Source organism: Oryctolagus cuniculus, chromosome 3 (genome assembly GCF_051225735.1).
Source record: "Oryctolagus cuniculus isolate XC-2025 breed Fujian yellow rabbit chromosome 3, ASM5122573v1, whole genome shotgun sequence".
In the NCBI taxonomy this organism is placed as follows: domain Eukaryota; kingdom Metazoa; phylum Chordata; class Mammalia; order Lagomorpha; family Leporidae; genus Oryctolagus; species Oryctolagus cuniculus.
Window position 1 is genome coordinate 117,184,737 of NC_142869.1, and position 22,191 is coordinate 117,206,927.

Genomic DNA, 22,191 nt, shown 5'->3' on the forward strand with positions numbered 1-22,191 from the left:
GGCTTCTGGGATGATTGGCTGGGGATTAGGCAGCTGGCAGCCATGCAGGGAAGTCCCCAGGGCTGAGAAGAGCTGAGCTGGCTGGGCCAGGCCTGCTTGCTGTCCTTGGCTTTAAGCTCGGTGCTTCTCAAGGGCTGACGCCCAACCCCAGCAGCACCAACATCACAGGAGGCCTCACCCCAGATCTCCAACAGAAACTTTGCGGGTGGGGCCCAGCCATCCCCTGCTCTCGAGGCGATCTCACGGCAGAATGGTGGCAGGAACTCAAAGGGCTGGAGATGGATGACCGTCCAGTGGGAAACCCACAGACAGCCCTAACTCCCCCTCCCTCTCATGTGGCTCCTAGGAAAAGCGGAGATAAACGCGATGGCTTTGGGTGTCCTTGGGGAAGGCTGCAGGGAACTGTGCCCCATTTAGGCGGGGATCGCGCTTCGCCTTGGGCAGGAACCCCACCACCAGCTCTCCCTAAAACGGAAAAAGTTGACGGGGGCGTGTCCGTTGGAACAAACCGCCCTGGGACCCTCCCCCAGCCTCCATCCTTTTCAGGAGCTGGGGTGGGAACTTTGCCAGGCTGCCGCCTTAGGAACTGCAGCCCCGTGGAAGCCGAGACATCGTGTAGCGGTGACATCCCTTTGGGCACACTGGCCTGTCTGCGGGTCCCAGAGGGTCCCACGCGGCCCCTACGGGTGGAGAGAACGGACGCACGCCGTTGGCCACGGCAGCTCCTGCAGGAGCCGGGCCTGCCTAGTGCACGCTCTCCCTTAACTAACCGAGGCTCAGCCTCGTTCGACGCGCAGCCCAAGGCCGCACGGCGGGTGGGAAAGACGGCCGCCTGCGAGGCCTCTTCCCGGAGACCCCACCGCTATCCTGCGGTGGCCGCCCCGGACCTCGAGGACTGCGCCCGGCGATTCGGGAGCCCGGGAGTGCCGGGCCCGCCCTCTGGCTAGCGCCCAATCCGCCTCCCTCGGGCCCGTAACAGGCTCCTCCGGGCGTCCCCGCTGACTCAGCGTAACTCGAGCCGTCGAAGGCGGTGCAGCGGGCAGAGAGCGTCCCGGGTCCCCGCCCCCGACTTTGGACGCCACGCCCACGCCCCGCCCCGCTCCCGGGAGCGCCGGCCGCAGCAGCCGAGCGCCGGGCGGGAGCGAGGCGGCGGCGCGCGGGCGCTCGGGCGCAGCATGACGGCCATCGGCGTGCAGGTAGCCCGGGGTCCACCGGCGCCGCGTGGGGAGGGACGGCACGGCGGGCTTCGCACCTGTTGGGGGTTCCAGCCGCGGGCACGCGCCTCCCGCCTGTTGCAAACCTGCGGGTCTAGGCGACCGTGTGGGCAGCTCCTTAGGCGCCCTCCGCCCCTAGACGCTGCTCCCGCGGCGCGGTCGCCCCCGGCCCGAGCTCGCGGCCCGGCGCGCTCCGAGGCCCCCAGATGTCCGTGGGGAGGATTTTCCCGCTTCCCTTTGGGGACCTCAGTGAGTTAGCTAGAGCCGCGAGGACGGGCAGTGTGTACCTGCAGTCAGGGTTTGCCTGCTGTAATGAGCGACGCGTCTCTTGGGAATCCAGAAAGATTCTTTCCCCTCTAACCGCCTTGGGGGTGTCCGCGCGACTCTGGCGAGGGCCGGCACCGCATCTCCAAAGAGCTGGTTTGCGCTCAGAGTGTGGCAAGACGTTTGTGTTGGCCGGGACCCTCTTCTTGCCTGCCACCCGCGGGCTGGGGGTGGGAGGGCGGCACCGGTACCGCGGACGGGCGAGCTCCTGTGCGCGCCGGCTCGGGGGCTTTGCTTAGGCGTTCTGCACCCGCTGCCGCGCTGGTGCTGGAAGATACTGTTCCGCCCATATTAGAGATGGAGTAAACTGAGGCTCAGAGTGCCCACGGTGGGCAGAGAGGTAACAGAATCGAGATTGAAAGCCAGGACTTCAGGCTCCAAATTCCAGCCGCCCCTTCTTGCTTTTCTCTGACTGGAGGAGCCCAATGCCCAGGCCACCTGCTAGCCAGGACCCGGCCCCCCAGGCCGCCCTGCCTCAGGGTGGGGGTGGGGTGCAGAGAAGGGAAGGGGAGGCAGTGAGCTCCTGTGCTTTGCTGCGGGTGGGTCTCGAATCTGACCAAGACAGGCCCCGACAACGGAGGGATCAGGCGTGGTCTGGGTCCTGGAGGAGCGTACTATCTAGCGGAGAGAGACTTGTAAACAAGGAATGGTTTCGGGAAGTGAGCGCTAAATTAAGAGGTGCAAAAGCTGTGTGCAAGATTAACCTCAGGGGGCAGGAGGAGAAGGACTTTGAGCCCGGGTAAGGAGGAGGAGGAGGGCTGGGAGAGAAGCCAGCAGAGCCCAGTGGTCAGCAGAGGAGGAAGGAGCCGGAGGATGCGGGTGGGAGCCGGGAGATGCCTGCTGGCACAGCAAGTGGCTCTACTCAGAGCTGGGGGCGTCTGGGTGCTGGGCTGGCCTGGTAGTTGCCCTTAGCATTTAGGGGTGCAGAGCCACCTTCTAATAACTCATCATCCTCGCGATAACTGTAAGGTGTGGGTTCTTCCAAAACTCGGTGGAAAAATGGGATGAACAAATAAGTTAATTCTGATGCCAAAATAATTGGAGACTCGTGCATAGGTGTTTTGTAATATGTATTGTCCATGGATTTTTTTGAAGCCCTCACATATGCAAGGATTTTCTGATGTTTTTGCAACAAAATAAACTTTGCGCTCCATTGTCCAGGAGCTGTCCTTGTCTTCTTCCCATTTATAGATGAGGAAACAGCGAAAGAGGATCGAAGACCTTACTAGAGGTCAAACATGGCTAGAAAAGCAAGCAGGGTACTGACTCCTACACAAATTGTGGAAGAAATTTCCAGATGCTGATGATGAGGACAGTGATGGCCCAACCGGGGCGTGGACAGTGTGGGTGCTGGGGGCAGCACATATAGGAGCTGTGCTGAGGGCCTGGGGGAATGAACAAGGAAGTTCACTTAACAGATGCTATTGGTTGAGGGGAACAGGTGAGGTTTTGGGTTATAGGGGAAGGCACAGCCATGGCACTGGACTCAGTAGCCCAGTGGTGTCCAGTGACCCTGGTGTGTGGGTCCCTAGAGATCATTCAGGGTTAGAGATGAAAAAGGGAAAGGGAATGCTTGCTTTTTTTTTTTTTTTTTTTTTTTTTGGTTGTTGGAGCAAATCAAGGCCCTTTGAGGATTCGAGTGCTGGCCCCTTCCACTGGCCCTACTTGGCCAGCGACCCTCTGCGGATAGATTTCAGGCCCTGGCTCAGTGAAAGCCAACGGCAGTGTGGCAGCCTGGGCTGAGGAGTTGGGCGGTTAGCAATGGAGACTGGCCCATGGGTTGCTATTGTTCCTAACAGGAGTAGCTCTCTGAAGTGGGAGCTGCCTCTGTGCCAGGCATCTTTATATACCTGATCTCACTTGATAGTGGTGAGTTTTACGGGTAGACAGGGAGTTTCAATGTAGCTGTGCATTGGGGCAGGAGGGAGCCATCTTCTGTGTGTCTTGTCTGAGGGACTGGGGACAGAAATCCAGGCGGTGCCCAAGACAGGTGGGGCTGAGGAAGGGACAGGATGTGCCTGTTTTCCAGACAGCGTGATGTCTGCGGTCCAAGGGTTCCCGGGGAACTGTGGTCTTGTGATCTGTTCCCTGTGTCTGGGGCCCTCCCATCCTGGGACCGTATCCGTCCTCAGGGACGCTGGGACCTCGCCAGGAGCTTCATGGCGACTGCTTTCCTGCCAGTGTCACCAGCCCGGTTTTATAGACGAGAAAACAAAGGTCAAAGAGGTTGAGAAACTGCCCCGGGGACAAACATCTTTATGATTTTGTAGACACCTGGCACAGAGGTTTTCCGAGTTGCCCTCTCCGGCAGGTGCTGTGGCACAGCAGGTCAAACCTCTGTTTGTGATGCCAGCATCCCAAAATGGAGTGCCGTTTCGAGTCCCGGCTGCTCTACCTCTGATCCAGCTTCTTGGGAACCACCCCTGGGAAAAGAGCGGAAGATGGCTCAAGTGCTTGGGCCGCTGCCACCTTCCTGGGAGACCTGGATGGATCCCTGGCTCCTGGCTCTGGCCTGGCCCAGACCTGGCTGTGCAGCTACTGGGGCTGTGAACCAGTGGATGGAAGATACTTTCCTTTCTCTCTCTCTCTCTCTCTCTCTGCTTTTCAGATAAATAAATAAACCTTTTTAAAGTTTCCTTTGGTTTGTTTCTATATAAATTTTTATTTATTTACCTTCATTTTCTTTGAAAAGCAGAGGGAAAGACAGGCAGACAGAGGTCCTCTATCCACTGATTCATTCCCCCAAAGCCTAAAACGTTTGGCCTGGCCTCAAGCTGGGCCAAGCCAAAGCCAGGAGCCTGGAACTCCATCTGGGTCTCCTGTGTGGGTGTGTATTAGCAGGAAGCTGGACTGAGAAGTGGAACTTGGACTCAAGCCCAGGTATTTCCATATGGAACGCGGGCATCCCAAGTGGTATCTTAATCACTGCTCCAAACACTCGCACCCGCCTTGGTTCACTTCTTCCCAGTAGGTTCCAAGCACCTTCCCTCATAGAACGCAGTGTAGATTCCTGGACGCCCCGTGCCCTGAGCAGGCAGCAGGGAGCTGCTGGAGTTGAAGTGAGGAAGGGGGCTTAAAGCCAGCCTGCTCAGCTTCCCCAACCCCTTGGGAGCCTCCCCGTCCCCGGAAGCCAGGAGACACAGCTGAGAACCACAGCCCCAACTCAGCGTCAGGATCCAAGTCAGGTCCTGCTCCTGGTTCTGGCGCATTTCTGGACATCTCCCTCTACTCGAATCCATTTCCTCGCAAGAAACCTCGGGCCCCGCCACAAAGGCCTGGTCCTCAGAAGGCCCTGGTCAGTGTGTAGGAGCTGAATGGTTGTCACCCCCTGCACGTTGCACGATAGTCGAGGCAGCTGGGCCTCACTCAGCTGTGGTGCGGGTGAGTTAGCAGAAAGCCGGATGCTACTAAAACAAAGCAAAGCGAATCCTTCCTCCTGTGTCCCTGGGGTGGAAATCAGTCAGGGCTCCTGTGTCTGTGTTAGGGACAGCCTTGCCATGCCTCTGCCGGCAAGCATCAGCAGGAATGGGGCCTTGTACAGGGGTCTTCCAGAAGATCATGGAGAAGCATTTTGTGGAAAAAAAATATTCATGCTTTGCGATTTTTTTTGGCACAAAACTCATCTTTTAAGTACATTTCCGTGGATTTTTGAAGCACCCTGGTATAGCCCTCGTGGGGAGGGGTGGCCCGGGGGCACCCCATGGTCTGCATTTGTCCATGCTCTGCATTCATAGCAGTGACAGGCACCTGTGAGCTGTCTGTTTTGCTTTAGCTCCTGAACTGGGCTGTGAAGTTGGGGGGCTGCTGTACACACAGCCACGGGCTGCTTGCACGCTTGCGCAGGAGGCTGGGTTTGGAGGGAGCCTGCCATGGAAACAACACAGGTTGTAAACTTGACCCTTCACTAGTCTCAGGACCAACTCTGGAACACCCACTGAGTGCCCAGGTCGCACACTGTGCCAGGGACCCGGCACAGCACACTGTCTAGACGTGGTGGGCGAGGCCACCTTCTGGAACACACAGTGTCCGAGTGAGACAGATGATAACTGCCCCGGAACTGCATGGAGCAAACAGGCTGCCTGGCCGACACCGGGACGGGACCTGCTGAGCACCGAGTGGCAGGAGACACCTTGCCCAGCAGGGCATGGGTGGCTTGGAGGAGCGGGGATCTGCCGGGAGTCAGTCGGGTGGGGGGGGGGAGGAGGCAGAGGAGTGGCAGTCGCATTGTTGTGGCTGAGCGCCGTGGCCAGGGAAAGTGAGCTGGGCAGTGAAAGAGAAGGGGGAGGGCCGTCACTCAGGGCTTGTGGCTGTGTGCCGAGTTTTACCCTCTTTTGCTTTCTGGGTAGGGGGTTGGGAACGGTGTCCCCATGGTGTCCCAGGACTGTGAATTAAGATGCCTCACTGCAAACCTTGCCGTTACCGGTCACAGAGGGGAGGGCGTCTGCTGGAGCAAGTCTCATGGGTTCTTTTCCTCAGCTTAGTATAGAAATAAAAAGCCAGGAAAGAATTTGCAAAGAGGCGGAAACTTTTATTTGATTGGCAAGCGATAGAGAAAGTGTCTGGTCAGAGAGGAGCCCAGGCAGAGTGCCCGAGCGGGACACTGGCTTTGAGGAGGTGTCCCAAGTTTTTAAGGCACTACCGTCTGCTCAATTGGGTCATCTTATTGGGGTACCCATTGGACAGGGGTTTCATGTATGTATGTTGATTGGTTGGGGCTCAAGGAGATAATGGGGGTCTTCTGGAGACTATCTCCTTAGGAGCTCAGCCCCCTCCCCTGCTAGCTCTGGATGGAAAATTGCAACTAACTTGAAGGCATGGTTTAAAATCACAAGACCACACAAGATAGCCAGGGTCTCTTGGAGCCGGTCCAACTCTCCCCAGGGGCTTAGCCCCTTCCCTGCCAGCTCCAAGTGAAAGACTGCACCCACCCTGGAGGTGTGATTTAAAGCCACAAGGTCACACCTGCAGCACAAGAAGCTATGAGTGGGGGAGATGCCAGTTGGCCTGGAGAAAGGCTTTCCAGCCACAGCAGGCAGCCTGCTTGTGCAGGACATTCTACCTATGTCTGAAGGAGCCCACAGACCCCCAGCACAACTGGCCGGCCTCACTTGCCTAGCATGCCAGGACACCCAGGTGGTAGGGCTGCCCCTTGCCAGTGCTGAACCAGGAGCAGAGGAAAGCCACCGTGGCTTCTCCAATGCCTAGACGCTTCTAGAACAGATACTTGGGTTGGTCAGCTCTGGGTGGAGTTCCGGCTGGGCCAGGCTGAAGGGCAAGGTGCAAACATCACTTTCAGCAGTCAGGCAAAGGAACGGGTGACACACACAGTCTCCCAGACTGAGCGTGGCCAGTGCAGCAGCAGGTGGCTCGGACCCAGGAGAAGACCCCTGCGTGCTGCGGAAGGTCCCTGCTCTGTATGGCCCTGCCTTGCAGCCCTGCCAGGCACTGCTCTCGTTTTGTGTGCAAAGCAACCAAGACAGGTTGCCTGCTCAAGGTCACACGAGCCTGGCCGGACAGGATGTCTTTGTCAAGGGCAAGGTTTGCCCGGGTCAGTTGGAATGTTTTGCCCATCATGGGGATTCGTGAAAGGAAGGTAGGTTAGGGAACTCGCAGTGCCGGGTGGGCGCTGGCAGGTGCGGCAGGGTGGGCAGGCCAGCAGAGGCAGGGAGGGCTCCCCTGCGAGCATGGGCAGGGGTGAGGCACAGGGCCCTCCCTGACAACGCTGCTCCCCATGGTGTCTTGCAGGCCCAGAGGCTGTGGAGCCACAGGACGCCCCGCCGGTCCTTCTTCGAGGCCTTCATCCGGACCCTCATCATTACGTGTGCTGCGCTGGCGGTGGTCCTCTCGTCCGTCTCCATCTGCGATGGGCACTGGCTCGTGGCCGAGGACCGCCTCTTTGGGCTGTGGCACTTCTGCACCAGCACCAACCAGAGCGGGCTGCACTGCCTCCGAGACCTGAGCCAGGCCCAGGTGCCCGGGCTGGCCGTGGGCATGGGCCTGGCGCGCAGCATGGGCACCTTGGCCGTGGTGGCCGCCATCTTCGGCCTGGAGCTCCTCATGGTGTCCCAGGTGTGTGAGGATGTCCGCTCACGGCACAAGTGGGCCGCGGGCTCCGTCCTGCTCCTGGTCGCTTTCGTGCTGTCCTCCGGGGGACTGCTGACTTTTGTGATCCTGCTCAGGAACCAGGCCACGCTCATCGGCTTCACTCTGATGTTCTGGTGCGAATTCACCGCCTCCTTCCTCTTCTTCCTGAACGCCATCAGCGGCCTTCATATCAACACCATCACCCAGCCCTGGGGCCGGCCAGGGAAATTCTAGAGCCCCTGCAGGAACATGGGTTCCTACAGTAGTGCACAGCCAACATGGGACTTGTCTAGTGTCACCTCTGGCGGGGATGGGGTGGGACAGTGACCTTGAAGCTGCTGCTTTGAGGCCGCTAACCTTTGGGTGGCCCGGGGCCCCTGCAGCCACAGCTGTGGGTCAGCAGAGCTGGAGGCCAGAGAGGCACCTGCGGGCTACCAGATTCACAGGCTTAGCCACTTTATGAGGATGTTGATTTTAGGAGAAGAAAACCATGTTGCAAGTCTTTTCTTGAGTTTGCCTCCCTGGACTGGAATAGATTTGGGAGCTGCGTGGGTGATAGGTGCCCAGGCTAGCTGCACGGCCAAGTTCACTTCATACCTGTTTTGATTGACCCTGTGCTGGGACAGGCTATAGGGGCCTTCGGGTTGCTAAGAATGGCTTGTTCTTCCGGCAAAGGGACCACTGGGTGCAAGGCTTTCTTCCGGCAGCTCCAAGGGCCTCGATGCACAGGTCGCTAGCCTTAGCTTGGGGCACGCCAGGGAGGCAGCGTGCAGGATTTGCTCTGAGCATCTTGCACATGCCTGTCAGAACCTTTCCGTGGGCAGGCCCTCCCAGGAGGGCCCAGCTGACTTCCAGCTTATATTTGTTTGTGCGTGGCTGTCTTCCATCAGGGCCAGCTGGCCTCGGGGGACCAGTTTTGGTCCTAGAACACATTCCAAAGAGCGCGTATCTGGAGCTGCTGAGCTTTGCAGGGGTGCAGGGAACAGCCAGGCCCTGGGTGATGATTAACAGCTGAGCTGGTCATCAGCAGAGGTGAAGGGACCCGAGCGAGCTGAGATGGCCGCACCTGGCGCCCGGCTGCAGGTTCCTTCCTAATTTGCCCCTTCCCAGCCCAGCAGGAGGTGAGGCTTTGCCCTCCTTCCCTTCCTGGTGAACTCTGCTTTCCACCAATTGCATGGGCTTTTGGTCTCTGCCTTGCCCTTGTCACTGGAGCTCCCCTTTGGGGCTACACCGGGTGCCCATACCTGCCTCCACTGTTTTTCTTTTTTAAGAAATTAAAATAGGGCTTCACTTTTTAAAAATCTTTATTCATATATTTGCTTCAAGAGAGAGAGGGACGGATGGATGGAGACAGAGCCCCACCCACCCACCCACTGGTTCTTTACCTAATGCCCAGGACCTGGGAACTCCGTGCAGGTCTCCCACGGAGATGGGAGGGACCCAAGCACTTGAGCCCTCACCTGCTGCCTCCCCTGGTGTGCACTAGCAGGAAGCCGGCGTCAGAAGCAGAGCCAATGCTGTCTTCACCACTGCACCCAGTTCCCACCCCATTGTGATTTTTTTGTTGTTACTCAAAGTCAGGAGGCAGTGGGGCGTGGCATGTCAGAGTGGCCCCGGAGGTTAACAACCAGGCTATTCATCCATCACCCTCGGCCAGGATAGGTTTTCCTTGGACTCAATTTTTTCCGAGACCAGAGCTCATCAGGCACACAGGCTGGGAAGTGTGCAAGGGGGTGACCTTGTCTCTTTGGGGGAAGGGCAGGGGATGGGGGAGGGGGATCCAGGGCCACCCAGAGCCAGGACTGGAGCTGCCCACCCCGGGGCAAGATGCCTTTTCCTCTTCACCTGCGGGGTTGGGGAAGGGGAATTGCTGCTTCTCTGGCTCTAGATTGCTTCTGCCCCAGCACTGGGTGTTTAGGTTTTGTAAAGGCACTCCTGTATTTTGCCCCTCCACCCTCACGTCCCGCAGGGAGTGCAGCTTTGAAATCCATGGGCATGACGGCTCTTCAAAAAGTACATGGAAAATGCAGACCATGAGAAAACAAAAGGATGCATGGATTTCAATTTTTTTTTCTGCCAGGATAACTTCTGATTCCATCGTCCACGAAGTTTCATGGAGCACCCTCCCCCATTCATCCAAGGGAGCTGAGAGCCACAGTTAGGGGTGAGACAGACATCCCGAGGAGCTTAGTGGAGGTGGGGAGACAGGCGCCTATCCCACGCCTGGGATAAAAGACCTTGGACTGCACGTCTGCCAACCTCATGCCGTAGCTTGGGCGAGTCACAGGGCCTTGGTGAACCCATTCATCTGTGAAATGGGATCATGCCCCCTGTCCTGCTGCACCTGCAGCCAGGGACCCTAACAGGGAATCCCAGCCCCACCCTGGCCTCCACTGTGACTTGATCAGGTCAATTTAGCTGTCGTCCCAAAGGCTGTCGTCCCAGAGGGCTGGAAAGGTGAGTTGCAGTGGGGGACAGACAGGGCCCGCCTGGGGTGTCTATGTTTGTCCCAGAATGTGAGCCGAGACCGGGGCAGCCCCTTCCTTTCTCCAGCAAAGAGTCAGGGTGGCAGCCGTGCAGCCCCTCGCCTCTTGCGTCTCAGGGCTGAAGGACTGAGGACAGCCACAGACCAAATCTTGCCCTGAGTGCCATTTCCTCGTCCCTCTCTGGGACCCTTGGACTGCCCTTCCCAGAAGAGCACAGACGGCCAGGGTGGCCTTCCACCCATGTGCCCCAAGTGCCTTCTGCTCAGTTCTAAGGACTCCAAGGCCTGGGGGGGGGGGTCCCAGCCTCAGGAGAGCACTGGGTGTCTGGGTGTCCATAGCAATCTCCAGCTCCCTCAGCCCCGCTCTGGGCCTCTCAGATGATGCTGACCCTGCAGGTGTCCCGGCTGCGCCCCGAGGGGCAGGCCTTGGTGCTGTTGAGGCTGCTGGTGCCGTTGCTGAAGGAGGAGCTGAGGGCCACAGGGCAGAGCGGCGGCTCCCAGAGGTGCCACTGCTGCCACTTCTTCTGAACTTCTAGCTGCACCTGCCGGAGGCCACCATCAGCCAGGGAAGAAAGGACAGGCCCCGGGCCTGCAGCCCACGCAATCCCTGGGGGCCTCTGCCCAGCCAGTCTGGGGTCCTGTCACCTGCAGGCCGCTCGGGTTGACCATTTCCGGCCTCGGTGTCTAGAAGATACTGAGTACCTGCCACCCCGTTACACTGTGTTCCAGGACCGGCCCTGTGGTTTGTTTCCCCAGAACACGCAGACCCACGCAGGACCCCTGGGTGCTTATTTGCATGAGGCCGCCCCAGCTGGGAACCTGTCTGGAAGCCAAGGGTCTGCTCTGTGGAAATTTCCTCCCCAGTCCTCAGCTGGAACAGCCAAACCCTTGAGGCTGGGCTTGGTGCTTGCTTTCGGAAAACACCGGGGTCACTGCCATTGGAGTGTGGTGAACCCGATAGGAGGCCAGCCGTCAGCACTCCAGACGCGCACGCGCACACATACAGGCCCGGCTGGTGATCGAGGACACATTCAGCCAGTGTTGGTAACGCGGCCTCCATGGGGCCTCGCGTCCTGACTCCAGTGCTCCACGCAGGCGGGAGTCCTTACGGTGCTGTGCTGAGGACAGGCAGCCAGTGCTGCTGAGTCACCCATTTCTCATCTGAGAAGACTGAGGCCGCCCACTGAGGAAGCATCAGGGCAGTCAGCCTCTGGGATTTGGGTGGAGTGCTTACATTCGCCCATGGCTAAGAGTCACCTGGAGCAAACTTGTGCAAATACATGTTCCCAGGCCCTACGGGTGATTCTGCTGCCCCCAGGGAGTGCGCTCAGCCCCCTGGGAGACCAGCCTTGCCCCTTGCACCCACGGCCCCAGCTCCTCTTCCCCCTTTTATATGCATCTTCCCACCACCCTTTCCAGGCAGCTCCTCCTGATCAGGAATCCAGGGGCACCCCCAAAACACTCACCTCCCCGTTGAGGAAGCAGTAGAGGACGGCGACCACCAGCCCCTGTAGGAGGCGTGGAGGGGCACGGGTTAGCACAGGGGTTCAGCCTGGGCCAGGACAACCAGGCCTGGGGCTCATTCTTACAGCTCAAGTCCACAGCCCCCACTTCTCTGAGCTCAGCAGGTATTAGGGCCATCTCTGCCCCCCCCCCCCATACACAGCGCCCCTGGCTGGGCCTGCACCACCCAGCACCGATGGAAAGTCCCTCTCATCTATTCCTCTCCCAACCCCGTCCAACACAGAGCCTCAGGTGCATGTGGGTGGGTGGCGTCAGCGATAGTAAAGGAAGGGCGGCTAACCAGGGGGCCGCAGGGAGTGGCAGCAGCTGAAGTTCGCCCCGCTCCATCAGGAGGTACAGGACAAGCCCAGCAGGAGCCCCTGGTGGAGGTTTCCAAATTAGCTGGACGTCTGGAGAACGTGGACAACCAGTTCACACAGAGACAAACTGCACAGGCAGGGCCAGCCGGCCAGCAATATGTAAGCTGGCCCTGCCCGCTTAGTGGACAGGTGCAGGCACTGCCATGGTCACGGCTTTATGTCCCCAGGCTTGCAGCGGTCTGGGCCTAGCACGACCCTCCCTGCTGGTACCTGGGGCCCCCGGGGAGCCCTACAGGCCTATAGACCATGAGCTTCTGGCTCTGCTCGCCCCCTCGCAGGGCCCCACTGCAGCCACCTGCCCTTCCCACAGGCCTAAGTCCTGGCCTCTTGGGCAGTGAGCACCTCCCCCACCACCACCAGGCCCAGGTGAACAGCCCTGACCTTGGGCGGCCCAAAGCCTCCTCTGTGCAGGCCAGCCCTTCACCTCTACCTTCAACAGGATCCTTGAACCAGCCTCTATGGAGCGCTTAACCTAAAGGCTCCTGCTATGGGGTGCTGGCACTCTTAAGAGTCAGGGCCAAAACCCGAAGGGGCTGCTTTAAATGGCAGGTGTGCAAGGGCCACTGGCTCCGAGCAGGTGCGTGTCCGAATCTTGGGGTCAGGTGTGAGAGAGCCCCAGACAGTGCCAATGACCATCGCTGTCCAGGGAGAGGCAGGGAAAGGCATTGACAGGCAGGATGTGCAGCGATGCTGGGCCTGAACAAAATGGCAGGATTCTGGGTTCTGGGCCAGCAGGGCCCCAGTGTCCAGGAAGGGAGCTGAGTCACAGGGGGGTTGGCAGGCCTGCGGCTCTATGAGCCCCTCTGCGGAGGCTGCTGCCTGTCTCCTGGGACCAGGGTCACTAGGGGGCCTCCGCTGCCTGGGGCCCTGAATCAGCAAAAGTGAGCTGTGGTCCAGGTGGCCATGCAGGCTCACTGGCTAAGAGGAAAAGCGTCGTGGGTTCCCTAGGGAGACCTAGGGGGTGGCCAGGGTTCTAGACCGAGGGGATCAGGCATGCGAAGGTGTGGGGAGCCCAAGACCTGACTGCTCAAGGATGTGTTCCGGGTGACGCATTCTCCCAGAGCCTGTGAGTGACAGGAGGACCCCAGCACACCTGCCCTGAACTTAAAATGATGGCAGGCTCTGTGGGACACTGGTGTGTGGACATTGTTGAGGACAAACTAATTCAGGTATGAAAAGCCACTGGGGGAGTTTCTGTGTGGTCCTAGAGCCTATTATCACAGGGCTTTCCCTGGCAATTGGTTTTCATCCAAAGAAAGGTAAATCTTGAAGCAGACTTGGCTGTCTTTCTTGGGCCACTGGGAAGCTCCAGGTCAAATTTATGACCCGTCTCGACCACCTTTATCAGACTTGATCAAACTTGTTTCTGTGTTATGAACTCAACTTGGCTTTTTACTCTTTTCTCTCTTATCCATCATCTACTTATTTATTTTTTGTCTTTTATGTTTTTCCCCAAAGCGACTTCACATTATTTTTGAAAGGAAATAGTTATAAGTAAATAAACAGTGACCGGTGAAGTTTGGGATTTGTATTAAGGCTCCCTTCTGTCTGAACAAGGCTCCTTTTTGTTTTTTAACCTCAAACTATTTTGTTGAGTTGGTAGGTGATACTGCAGCTCTTTCTGTTTTTGAAGGGGGTTTTAATCTTTAATAAGTTGTGTACACATCTGGTTTTAAAGGGTCAAATAATTCTTGTTACAAAACCCCACAGCCTCCTGCAGCCCCGCCCCCGCCCGTTTCCTGTTCCCCAGAGGCCAAGGCTTGCAACTCTCTTAACTGATTCTAAGTAATCTGCTGATTTGGCCGCTGGGGGTTTTGCAGTCTGGGGCATTTTCCATGGACTTCCCAGAGCGATGAGGAGCGTGTCATGCTTCACGCACCGCCCCTCGGCGCACGCAGGGCCCGGCCTCCTGCTGGCCTTGGTGGTGGCTGGGCCCTCAGCGCTGACCTCACCCTGACCACGCTACCCTGGTGACAGCTGCCCCACACACTGTGCGCAGGCAGGGGTCACCTGTCCATTCAGAGGTTTATCTCACAGCCCCGGCCCTGTGTGATGCTGGGGACCATGCGGCCCACCCAGAGTGGCCCAGCACAGGCAAGCTCCCTGCTGTGTCCCCCCCCCCCCCAAGTCCCCTTCCCAGCTACTGCTGCACTCCATGGGGCTTGCAGGGCCTCCGGCCTCTATTTCTAAGGAGAGAGAGAGAGAGAGAGAGAGAGAGAGAGAGAGAGAGAGAGAGAGAGAAAGAGAAAGAGAAAGAGAGAGAAAGGAGAGAGGAAATGAGCCCCTGTTTCAGCTGCAGTCATCCCTAGGCTTACCTGGAATGAGCCGAGGGCCAATTCGAAAAACAGCTGGATCTCCATGGCGCCCTCGGGGGAGAAGACAAAGACGATGTAGTGGACACCGAAGAGGGGGATCAGCAGGAGGGTGGACCTGGCCAGACGCCTGGGGACACAGGGACACCCAGACATCTCCTGCCTGATGCCTTGAGGGCTCGGGAGCAGTGTCCCCAACTTCTTTGCTGTCACTTCTCACCTGGCAGAGTTTTCTATCCTCCCCGCACGCATCACCAGATCTGACACTGACCAACTCCATGGACAATCCCACAACGCTGCTCGGGTACCTCTCCCAGTACAGAAGAGGGGAAAGTGCCCACCCAATGACTCCATTCATATATTGTGGGTCTGTATTTTTGCCATGCTGTTTCTCATTGAAAAAAGTCCGCTTTCTTCTTCGTTAAGTAGTACAGACCTGTAAGAAGCTCTGCTATTTTTTTCCCCATGCAAGGGTTGCCAAGTTTATTTTTTAATTTGAAAGGCAGGGCCGGCGCCGCGGCTCACTAGGCTAATCCTCCGCCTAGCGGCGCCGGCACACCGGGTTCTAGTCCCGGTCAGGGCGCCGGATTCTGTCCCGGTTGCCCCTCTTCCAGGCCAGCCCTCTGCTGTGGCCAGGGAGTGCAGTGGAGGATGGCCCAGGTGCTTGGGCCCTGCACCCCATGGGAGACCAGGAAAAAGCACCTGGCTCCTGGCTTCGGATCAGCGCGGTGCGCCAGCCGCAGCGCGCCGGCCGCGGCGGCCATTGGAGGGTGAACCAACGGCAAAGGAAGACATTTCTCTCTGTCTCTCTCTCTCACTGTCCACTCTGCCTGTCAAAAAAAAAAAAAAAAAAAATAATTTGAAAGGCAGAGAGACAAGAGATCTCCTATGTGTGGATTACTTCCCAAATGCCCACAACAGCTGGGGGCTGGGCCAAACCAAAGCCAGGAACTAGGAACTCAATCTGGGACTCCCCTGTGGGTGGCAGGAGCCTCACTGCCTGAGCCAACACCTGCTGCCTCCCAGCGTGCACCTTAGAAGGAAGCTGCGATGCAGGATGGAGCTGGGACTTGACCCCAGGTGCTCTGGTATCAGATGTGGGTGTTCCGTGCCAAATGCCTTCCCCAGGGTCAACCAATTCAGCAATAAAAATATAGGATTAGGCCGGCACCTCAGCTCACCAGGCTAATCCTCCGCCTGCGGTGCCGGGTTCTAGTCCCGGTTGGGGCACCAGTTCTGCCCAGGTTGCTCCTCTTCCAGTCCAGCTTTCTGCTGTGGCCCGGGGAAGGCAGTGGAGGATGGCCCAGGTCCTTGGGCCCTGCACCTGCATGGGAGACCAGGAAGAGGCACCTGGCTCCTGGCTTCGGATCGGTGCGGCGTGCCGGCTGTGGCGGTCATTTAGGGGGTGAACCAACGGAAGGAAGACCTTTCTCTCTGTCTCTCTCACTGTCTAACTCTGCCTGTCCTATATATATAAATAGGATTGAGGTGGGTGTTTGGCCTAGCGGTTAAGATGCACACAGTGCCTGGCTTCGATTCCCACCTCTGGCTCCTGACTCCCAACTTCCTGCTAATGCAGACCTGGGGAGGCAGCAAGCGATAGTTCAAGAAATTGGGTCCTTGACACCCATGGGAAGACCAGGGTCGAATTCCCAGCTTCTGGCTTCAGCCTGGGCCAGCCCCAACTGTTGAAGGCATCTGGGAAATGAACCAGAAAGTGAGAGCCTTCTCTCTCTCTCTCTCTCTCTCTCTCTCTCTGCATTTCAAATAAATTTTTTTAAAAAACAAAAACAGGATGCTCAGTTAAATTTGAATTTCAGATACACAAGGGAGACTTTTTTTGGCTATAAGTACTCAAAAAAAAAAAAAGCCCAACTATTTGTTGTTTATCTAAAATTGAGATGTAAATGGACCTCCTGTGTTTCTTCTGGCAATTTGGTGGCTGGTCCCCAGCTCCACCCACCTTGCACACTCCGTCTGGCCCCTGCCAGCCCCCAGGGCTGTGTTTCCTGAAAACCCTGCTTATGGCAGCCCCAGCCCTCTCACACCTTTCTCTGCAGCATCTGAAGACTTCCAAGTATTTTTGGATTGCATATCTCCTGGAAAGATTGATGAAAGCTGTAGCCACTCTCCCTCAAACAATACACATTCCCTGAGGTCCAAGGCTCCCCAGCCTTGCCCCAAGGGTACAGAGGATCTCGGCTCCGAAAGGCCCCCACCCCACCCCCTTCACACAGCGTCTCGGGCATCACAGTCAGACCCGTTCCCCTCCCCCTAACCCCGTGACCCTGTCACCTTGGAACTAGATCACACTGTTTTCTTTTTTCCCCATCTCCCAGAGCCAGCAGTGGCTGGGTAAACAGTAGGCGGCTAGCCAATGCCTGATGATAGACTGACTGACAGAGCATACTGCCCTCCACATACTTGTAATGGTTCATGTCTTGTCCTCTTGTTTCCTGGGTTCTGAGTTTTCTCGTCAGGATTCTTAGGATGTTTATAAAGAGGACGAAGTTAATCTGCAAAACAGGAGGCCAGGATGAGACTGAGGGGGTCTGATTGCTGGGCGCCTATTCTGCGGACCTGTGACCAGAGTAGGCACTGCAGGCACCACTGTGGCCTTCCGAAGTCCTGGTGAGACAACTGCCTCCCCTGGGCTGCTCCGGATCTGCTCAGTTGCAGAGCTGAGTACTCTATGGACTGGCACCCGCCGGGCTGCCGAGTCCCCCTGCAGGTCTGGTTAACATGCGCGTCTGGCTCCGAGTCTGCTTCCCAGACATGTGCGAGGTGACAGCTGCTGCACAGCATTGAGTCTTAGAGTTCAGGGTACAAAAGGCAGGCGCTCCACCCTGCAGGTTATGGTTCAGCTAATCTGGCCAGGAGCCCAAGACTTCTCTTGTGTCACAAGCTCCTGGGGTGCGGGTGGGGGAGGGATACAGAAGCCGCTGGCCTGTGGGCCACGCTTTGAGAACCACGGCTTCACAGTCTAGTGGAGTCGGTTTGCAGCTCAGTCACCAGCTCCAGGAAGCCGCCTGGCTTACCTCCCTTCCGTGACTCACTGTATTTAGGACTGATACTGAAGCATCCTAAAGGACGGGGCAGGCATTTGGCCCGGTCTTCCACACTGGAGTGCTCGGGTTCGAGTCCTGGCTCCAGCTTCCTACTAATGCAGACCCTGGGAGGCGGCAGTGATGGCTCTAGTGTTTGAGTCCCTGCCACCCATATGTGCTCCCAGCTCCTGGCTGCTGTGGGTGCGGACATTTGGGAACTGACCCAGCGGGTGGGAACTCTTGTTTCTGTCTGTCTCTGCCTCTCTGCTTCGGAAATAAGCTCCCAGGTGACGGGCAAAGGCAGCCAGGGTTGCAACCTGCTGAGGTCCCTGTCCTTGCCCACAACAGTCACTCCCAAATCTTTGCCTAGAGGCACGGCTTAGCCCCCACTGCTGAGACCACAGCCCCACCCAGCTGTCCCCAGCCGGACCCTGCCTCCTCCTGTAACCCCAGCTCAATAACTCAGGTTAACAAGAGAACACTTAGTGGGGGGGAGGAGACCGGCAATGACCAGGCTCAATCTGCACCGTGGAGAACTCAGCCAGTGGGAGGCAGCCAGTTTAGAGTAAGGAGCTTGGCCCCTTCCAGGACCAAGAAGAGGGAGGTCTGTAAGCATTGACCTCCTGCCTGCCACTCACCCCACTCCCGCCCTCCATTGGCTAGGGGGCGGAGCTTCCAGACCACAAGCTGCAGTCCACCCTGGAAGCTGGCAGCCCGCTGGAAGCCAGCTGGAAGCTGGTGGGTCATCCCTGTGGGCATTGGGAGCCTAGTGTGGGGCCAGAGACCCCCGGGGACCAAGCTCTGTTTCTGTCTACCCCAGTGACCCCAGCTCGGAGGAGGACGACCACTCACCAGGATGGAGAGGATCACAGGCCCTCGAATGACCCACCAGATGGCCGCGTTGGCGTTGATGTCCCAGCACCTACGGGAAGGGCCCCCAGGGTTGGTTAGGAGTAGGGAGCTGGGCTGGCTGGTCAAGGCCCAGTCCCTGAGCTGGGCCATGGCATGAAGCACCTGCGCCTATGGCCCTGAGCCCCGGCGTACAGCCACCTGTCCCCGTGCACACAGGCAGGAACGCGGGAGCCCACGACCCTGGATCCCAAAGCTGGCTCATTGTCAGGATTCACTGTGGGGCGTGGTGTCACACTCAGCTGCTACCAGAGGCCAGACAGATGGCATCAGGGAGTGAAAGGTCCCGGAACTGGCCTATGACCCCTGCACGCAGGAGCCTTAGGCCTGTGGGGAGCTGGCACACTGAGAGCCTGTGCCTGGTCCAAGGCTGCTGGAGCCCTGCTCTGGCTGATCTTTGTCAGAAGGGAAAATGAGAAATGTTAATAGACTCCTGTGTTTTTCTAGAGAGGTAAAAAATTCCTATTGTTTTGTTGTTGTTGTTGTTGTGGTTTTTTTGTTTTTGTGTTTTTTTTTTTGTTTGTTTTGTTTTTTTTGACAGGCAGAGTGGATAGTGAGAGAGAGAGAGACAGAGAGAAAGGTCTTCCTTTGCTGTTGGTTCACCCTCCAATGGCCACCAATGGCACCGCACTGATCCGAAGGCAGGAGCCAGGTGCTTCTCCTGGTCTCCCATGGGGTGCAGGGCCCAAGGACTTGGGCCATCCTCCACTGCACTCCCTGGCCACAGCAGAGAGCTGGCCTGGAAGAGGGGCAACCGGGACAGAATCCGGCACCCCGACAGGGACTAGAACCCGGTGTGCCGGTACCGCAAGGCGGAGGATTAGCCTAGTGAGCCGCGGCACCAGCTCTATTGTTTTTTAAGAAGCAACACCATGGCGTAGTGGGCTAAGCCCCTGTCTGAGGTGCCAGCGTCCCATATGGGTGCTGGTTTGTGTCCCGGTTGCTTCTCTTCTGATCCAGCTCTCTGCTGTGGCCTCGAAAAGCAATAGAAGATGGCCTAAGTGCTTGGGCCCCTGGGGAGACCCGGAAGAAGCTCCTGGTTTCAGATTGGCTCAGCTCCGGTTGTTGTAGCCATTTGGGGAGTGAACCAGCAGATAGAAGACCTCTCTCTCTCACTCTCTCTGTAACTCTACCTCTCAAATAAATAAAATTAAAAAAAAAAGCAAATTCACCCAATTAAAACATTTTACTATAGCCCTGACCTCTTATCTAAGTTTTTGCTTCCTAAGGTTTCAGTCAAAGGCAGTCCAAAGTTAGCACATCAAAAACTGCAGAAATCAACCACGCAGGGTTTAAACTATGCACCACTCTGAAATAGGCAGGCATACAGGTTAAAATCTATTAGGTTTGTGAGCTGGAAGACCACGCCTTCACCAAGCCCCTGTGTGACCTCACGCCCTACCTGATACCTTCACCACGCCCCTGTGTGACCTCATGCCCCTACCTGGCCAATCAGGTTAATTAACCACTCTCCTTTGGAAGTGGGTTAAACACCTGGGACAGGGTGTGTCCGTCCTTCTCTTCTTTCCCCTGGCCTCTTGCCAAGAGGGAGCTGGCTGTAGCCCTGCGCCTCCAGGGCACGTGGCCTTCAGGCCAACCCTCTCTATGCTTCCTGGCCTGGATACTCTTGCACGTGGCTGGTTCCTGGTACTCGGTATAAACCCAGATCTACCCCTCTCTCTTAGATAGAGCACTCACTCTCCTATGAATCTTTCTCACTAAATAAAAGCTTAAAATGTACCATGCTGCCTCGTTTATTTACGCCGGTATTTTATAATTCTTCTCTAACTATTAGGCAACAACCCTCTCGGGCTTACTAATATTGGGGATTTAGTAATAAGCATATGGTGATTTCGTATGGCACCCCAGATTCCGGTAACATATGTGGTACCCCAGATGGAAATTCTGGGGAACTTTAAGGGGCCAGATTTTCGCATATATTTTAGGGGGGTCATTTCTGATATCATTTGTAGAGGGACAAACCCTAGAACTGACCTGCGGCCTCCTGCCAGGACAACAATCATCCCATTGTCCCTGGTATCCGCCCTGTATAGGCTACCTGCCCGCCGGCTACTCACTCATGGGGTATTGCAGTGTTTGTGTTCAAGGACTGTTTATTTTGCCTGATAGAGGCCCTGAACAGCAGTGATGCTGTGCATTTTATAAGTTATTGCTGTCACTGCTGTTTTATTATTGTTCACCTCTTACTGTGCCTGCCTTATACATTAAACTTTATTTAGGAATTAATATTCAGGAAAAAGCACAGCATTCATAAGAGTTGGGCATCATCCCTGTTTCAAGCATCCGTGGGGGTCTTGGAAGGCGCCCTCCCCTCAAGATAAGGAGACTATTGTGTTTTGAAACAACAGCTTTGAGCTGAACTTGGACTACAATACACGTGCAAGCGCCTCCACCTCACGCACTCACCGGACGGGTCTTTATGCTCTTGAGAAACTGACTCCCACTCTGTCATGTTGGCCCCCCTTCTCCCCTGGCTTCTTCCAAGCTGGGATCCCATGTGCCCGCCTCCAGAGGGGCCCCCAGGGCTTTATCCGTGCCCTCAGCATCTCACTCCTTTAGAAAATGACACTAGACATCAGTTTTGTCCCCACTGGTGCCACACTGAGGAGTGGAGTGGCTCTGCAGGGCCTGGAACCCCCATGGGGAAGGGAGATCCCAGGACGAAGGTGAAGCTGGACTGATGCTTCCCCATTGAGCAGCACCTGCCTGCCGTCCCGCAGCTCCTGCCTGCACCTGACCTGAGCACAGGGCCGACAGGGAGCCCGCGAGGGCACAGGTGCGGCCGAGGCTGCTGGGCCCTTCTGCAAGCTCACGCCCAGGGAGCAGTGGGCATTACTGCAGGAGGGAGAGCTCTCCTGGGTCGTGCTGAGGATGTCCCTCTGCTGTCTGGAAACCTGGACGGTGTCAAGTGCACTCCCTGCCTCTGCAGCAGCTTACCCAGAGTCTTCCAGAAAGTGCCTGGTGACAGCCCACGAAGTCACAAACATGGCTGGGGAACCTGAGGAGGAAGCGCCAGAGGACAGGCTGAGAGAGGACTCAACTTTCTTGTATTTTTTTTTAAGTTTTTTTTTAAATTTTTTTGACAGGCAGAGTGGACAGTGAGAGAGAGACAGACAGAGAGAAAGGTCTTCCTTTGCCATTCGTTCACCCTCCAATGGCCGCCACGGCCAGCGCGCTGTGGCCGGCACACCGCGCTGATCCGAAGGCAGGAGCCAGGTGCTTCTCCTGGTCTCCCATGGGGTGCAGGGCCCAAGCACTTGGGCCATCCTCCACTGTACTCCCTGGCCACAGCAGAGAGCTGGCCTGGAAGAGGGGCAACCGGGACAGAATCCGGCGCCCCGACCGGGACTAGAACCCGGTGTGCCAGCGCCGCTAGGCAGAGGATTAGCCTAGTGAGCCGCAGCGCCAGTCCTTTCTTGTATTTTTTTTTAAGATTTCTTTTTTTATCTCTCTCTCACTCACTGTCCACTCTGCCTGTCAAAAAAATTTCTTTTTTTAATTTTTTTTAAGATTTATTTATTTATTTATTTGAGAGGTAGAATTACAGAGAGAGGGAGGGAGAGAGAGAGAAGTCATCCACCCGCTAGTTCACTCCCCAAATGACCGCAATGGCTAGAGCTGGGCCAATTTGAAGCCAGGAGCTTCTTGTGGGTCTCCCACGCAGGTGCAGGGGCCCAGGCACTGGGGTCATCTTCCACTGCTTTCCCAAGTGGGAGCTGGATCAGAAGTGGAGCAGCCAGGACTCAATGTGGCGCTCATGCGGGGTGCTGGTGTCACAGGCAGCTGCTTCACAACACCAGCCCAGGACTCCACCCTCAACACGTGGACAAGCAACAAAGCAGCTGGTTCTCCCAGCCAGGTACTGAGCAGGTGCCAGGATTGGTTTCCATGGAAACCCCTCTGCCATGCTGG

At 56.9% G+C, this 22,191-nt stretch overlaps 2 protein-coding genes across 5 annotated transcripts in view; one reads left to right on the forward strand and one right to left on the reverse strand.

The window, feature by feature from the left end:
• Positions 1-1,117: 1,117 nt before the first annotated feature.
• TMEM37 (transmembrane protein 37) lies at positions 1,118-8,124 on the forward strand. The gene is made up of 2 exons (XM_002712402.6): positions 1,118-1,196; positions 7,284-8,124. The coding sequence occupies exons 1-2, from the start codon at positions 1,176-1,178 to the stop codon at positions 7,854-7,856; spliced, it is 594 nt and encodes a 197-aa protein (XP_002712448.2). The 5' UTR covers positions 1,118-1,175; the 3' UTR covers positions 7,857-8,124.
• Positions 8,125-9,378: 1,254 nt separating this feature from the next.
• SCTR (secretin receptor) overlaps positions 9,379-22,191 on the reverse strand; it is a 55,363-nt gene continuing 42,550 nt past the window's right edge. For 2 of the 4 annotated variants that reach the window (XM_089327897.1, XM_089327896.1), the window contains 6 exons: positions 21,217-21,277; positions 18,202-18,271; positions 16,727-16,818; positions 14,306-14,432; positions 11,574-11,615; positions 10,334-10,649 (listed from right to left, as the gene is read on the reverse strand). In XM_089327897.1, coding sequence (XP_089184023.1) covers positions 10,482-10,649; positions 11,574-11,615; positions 14,306-14,432; positions 16,727-16,818; positions 18,202-18,271; positions 21,217-21,277 — 560 coding nt within the window. In that variant the 3' untranslated portion in view covers positions 10,334-10,481. 4 annotated transcript variants of the gene reach the window in all.

Coding starts and splice junctions, on each gene's coding strand:
- TMEM37 (XM_002712402.6), top strand. CDS start 1,176: ATGACGGCCATCGGCGTGCAG. Junction 1,197..7,283: donor TGACGGCCATCGGCGTGCAG/GTAGCCCGGGGT, acceptor GGTGTCTTGCAG/GCCCAGAGGCTGTGGAGCCA.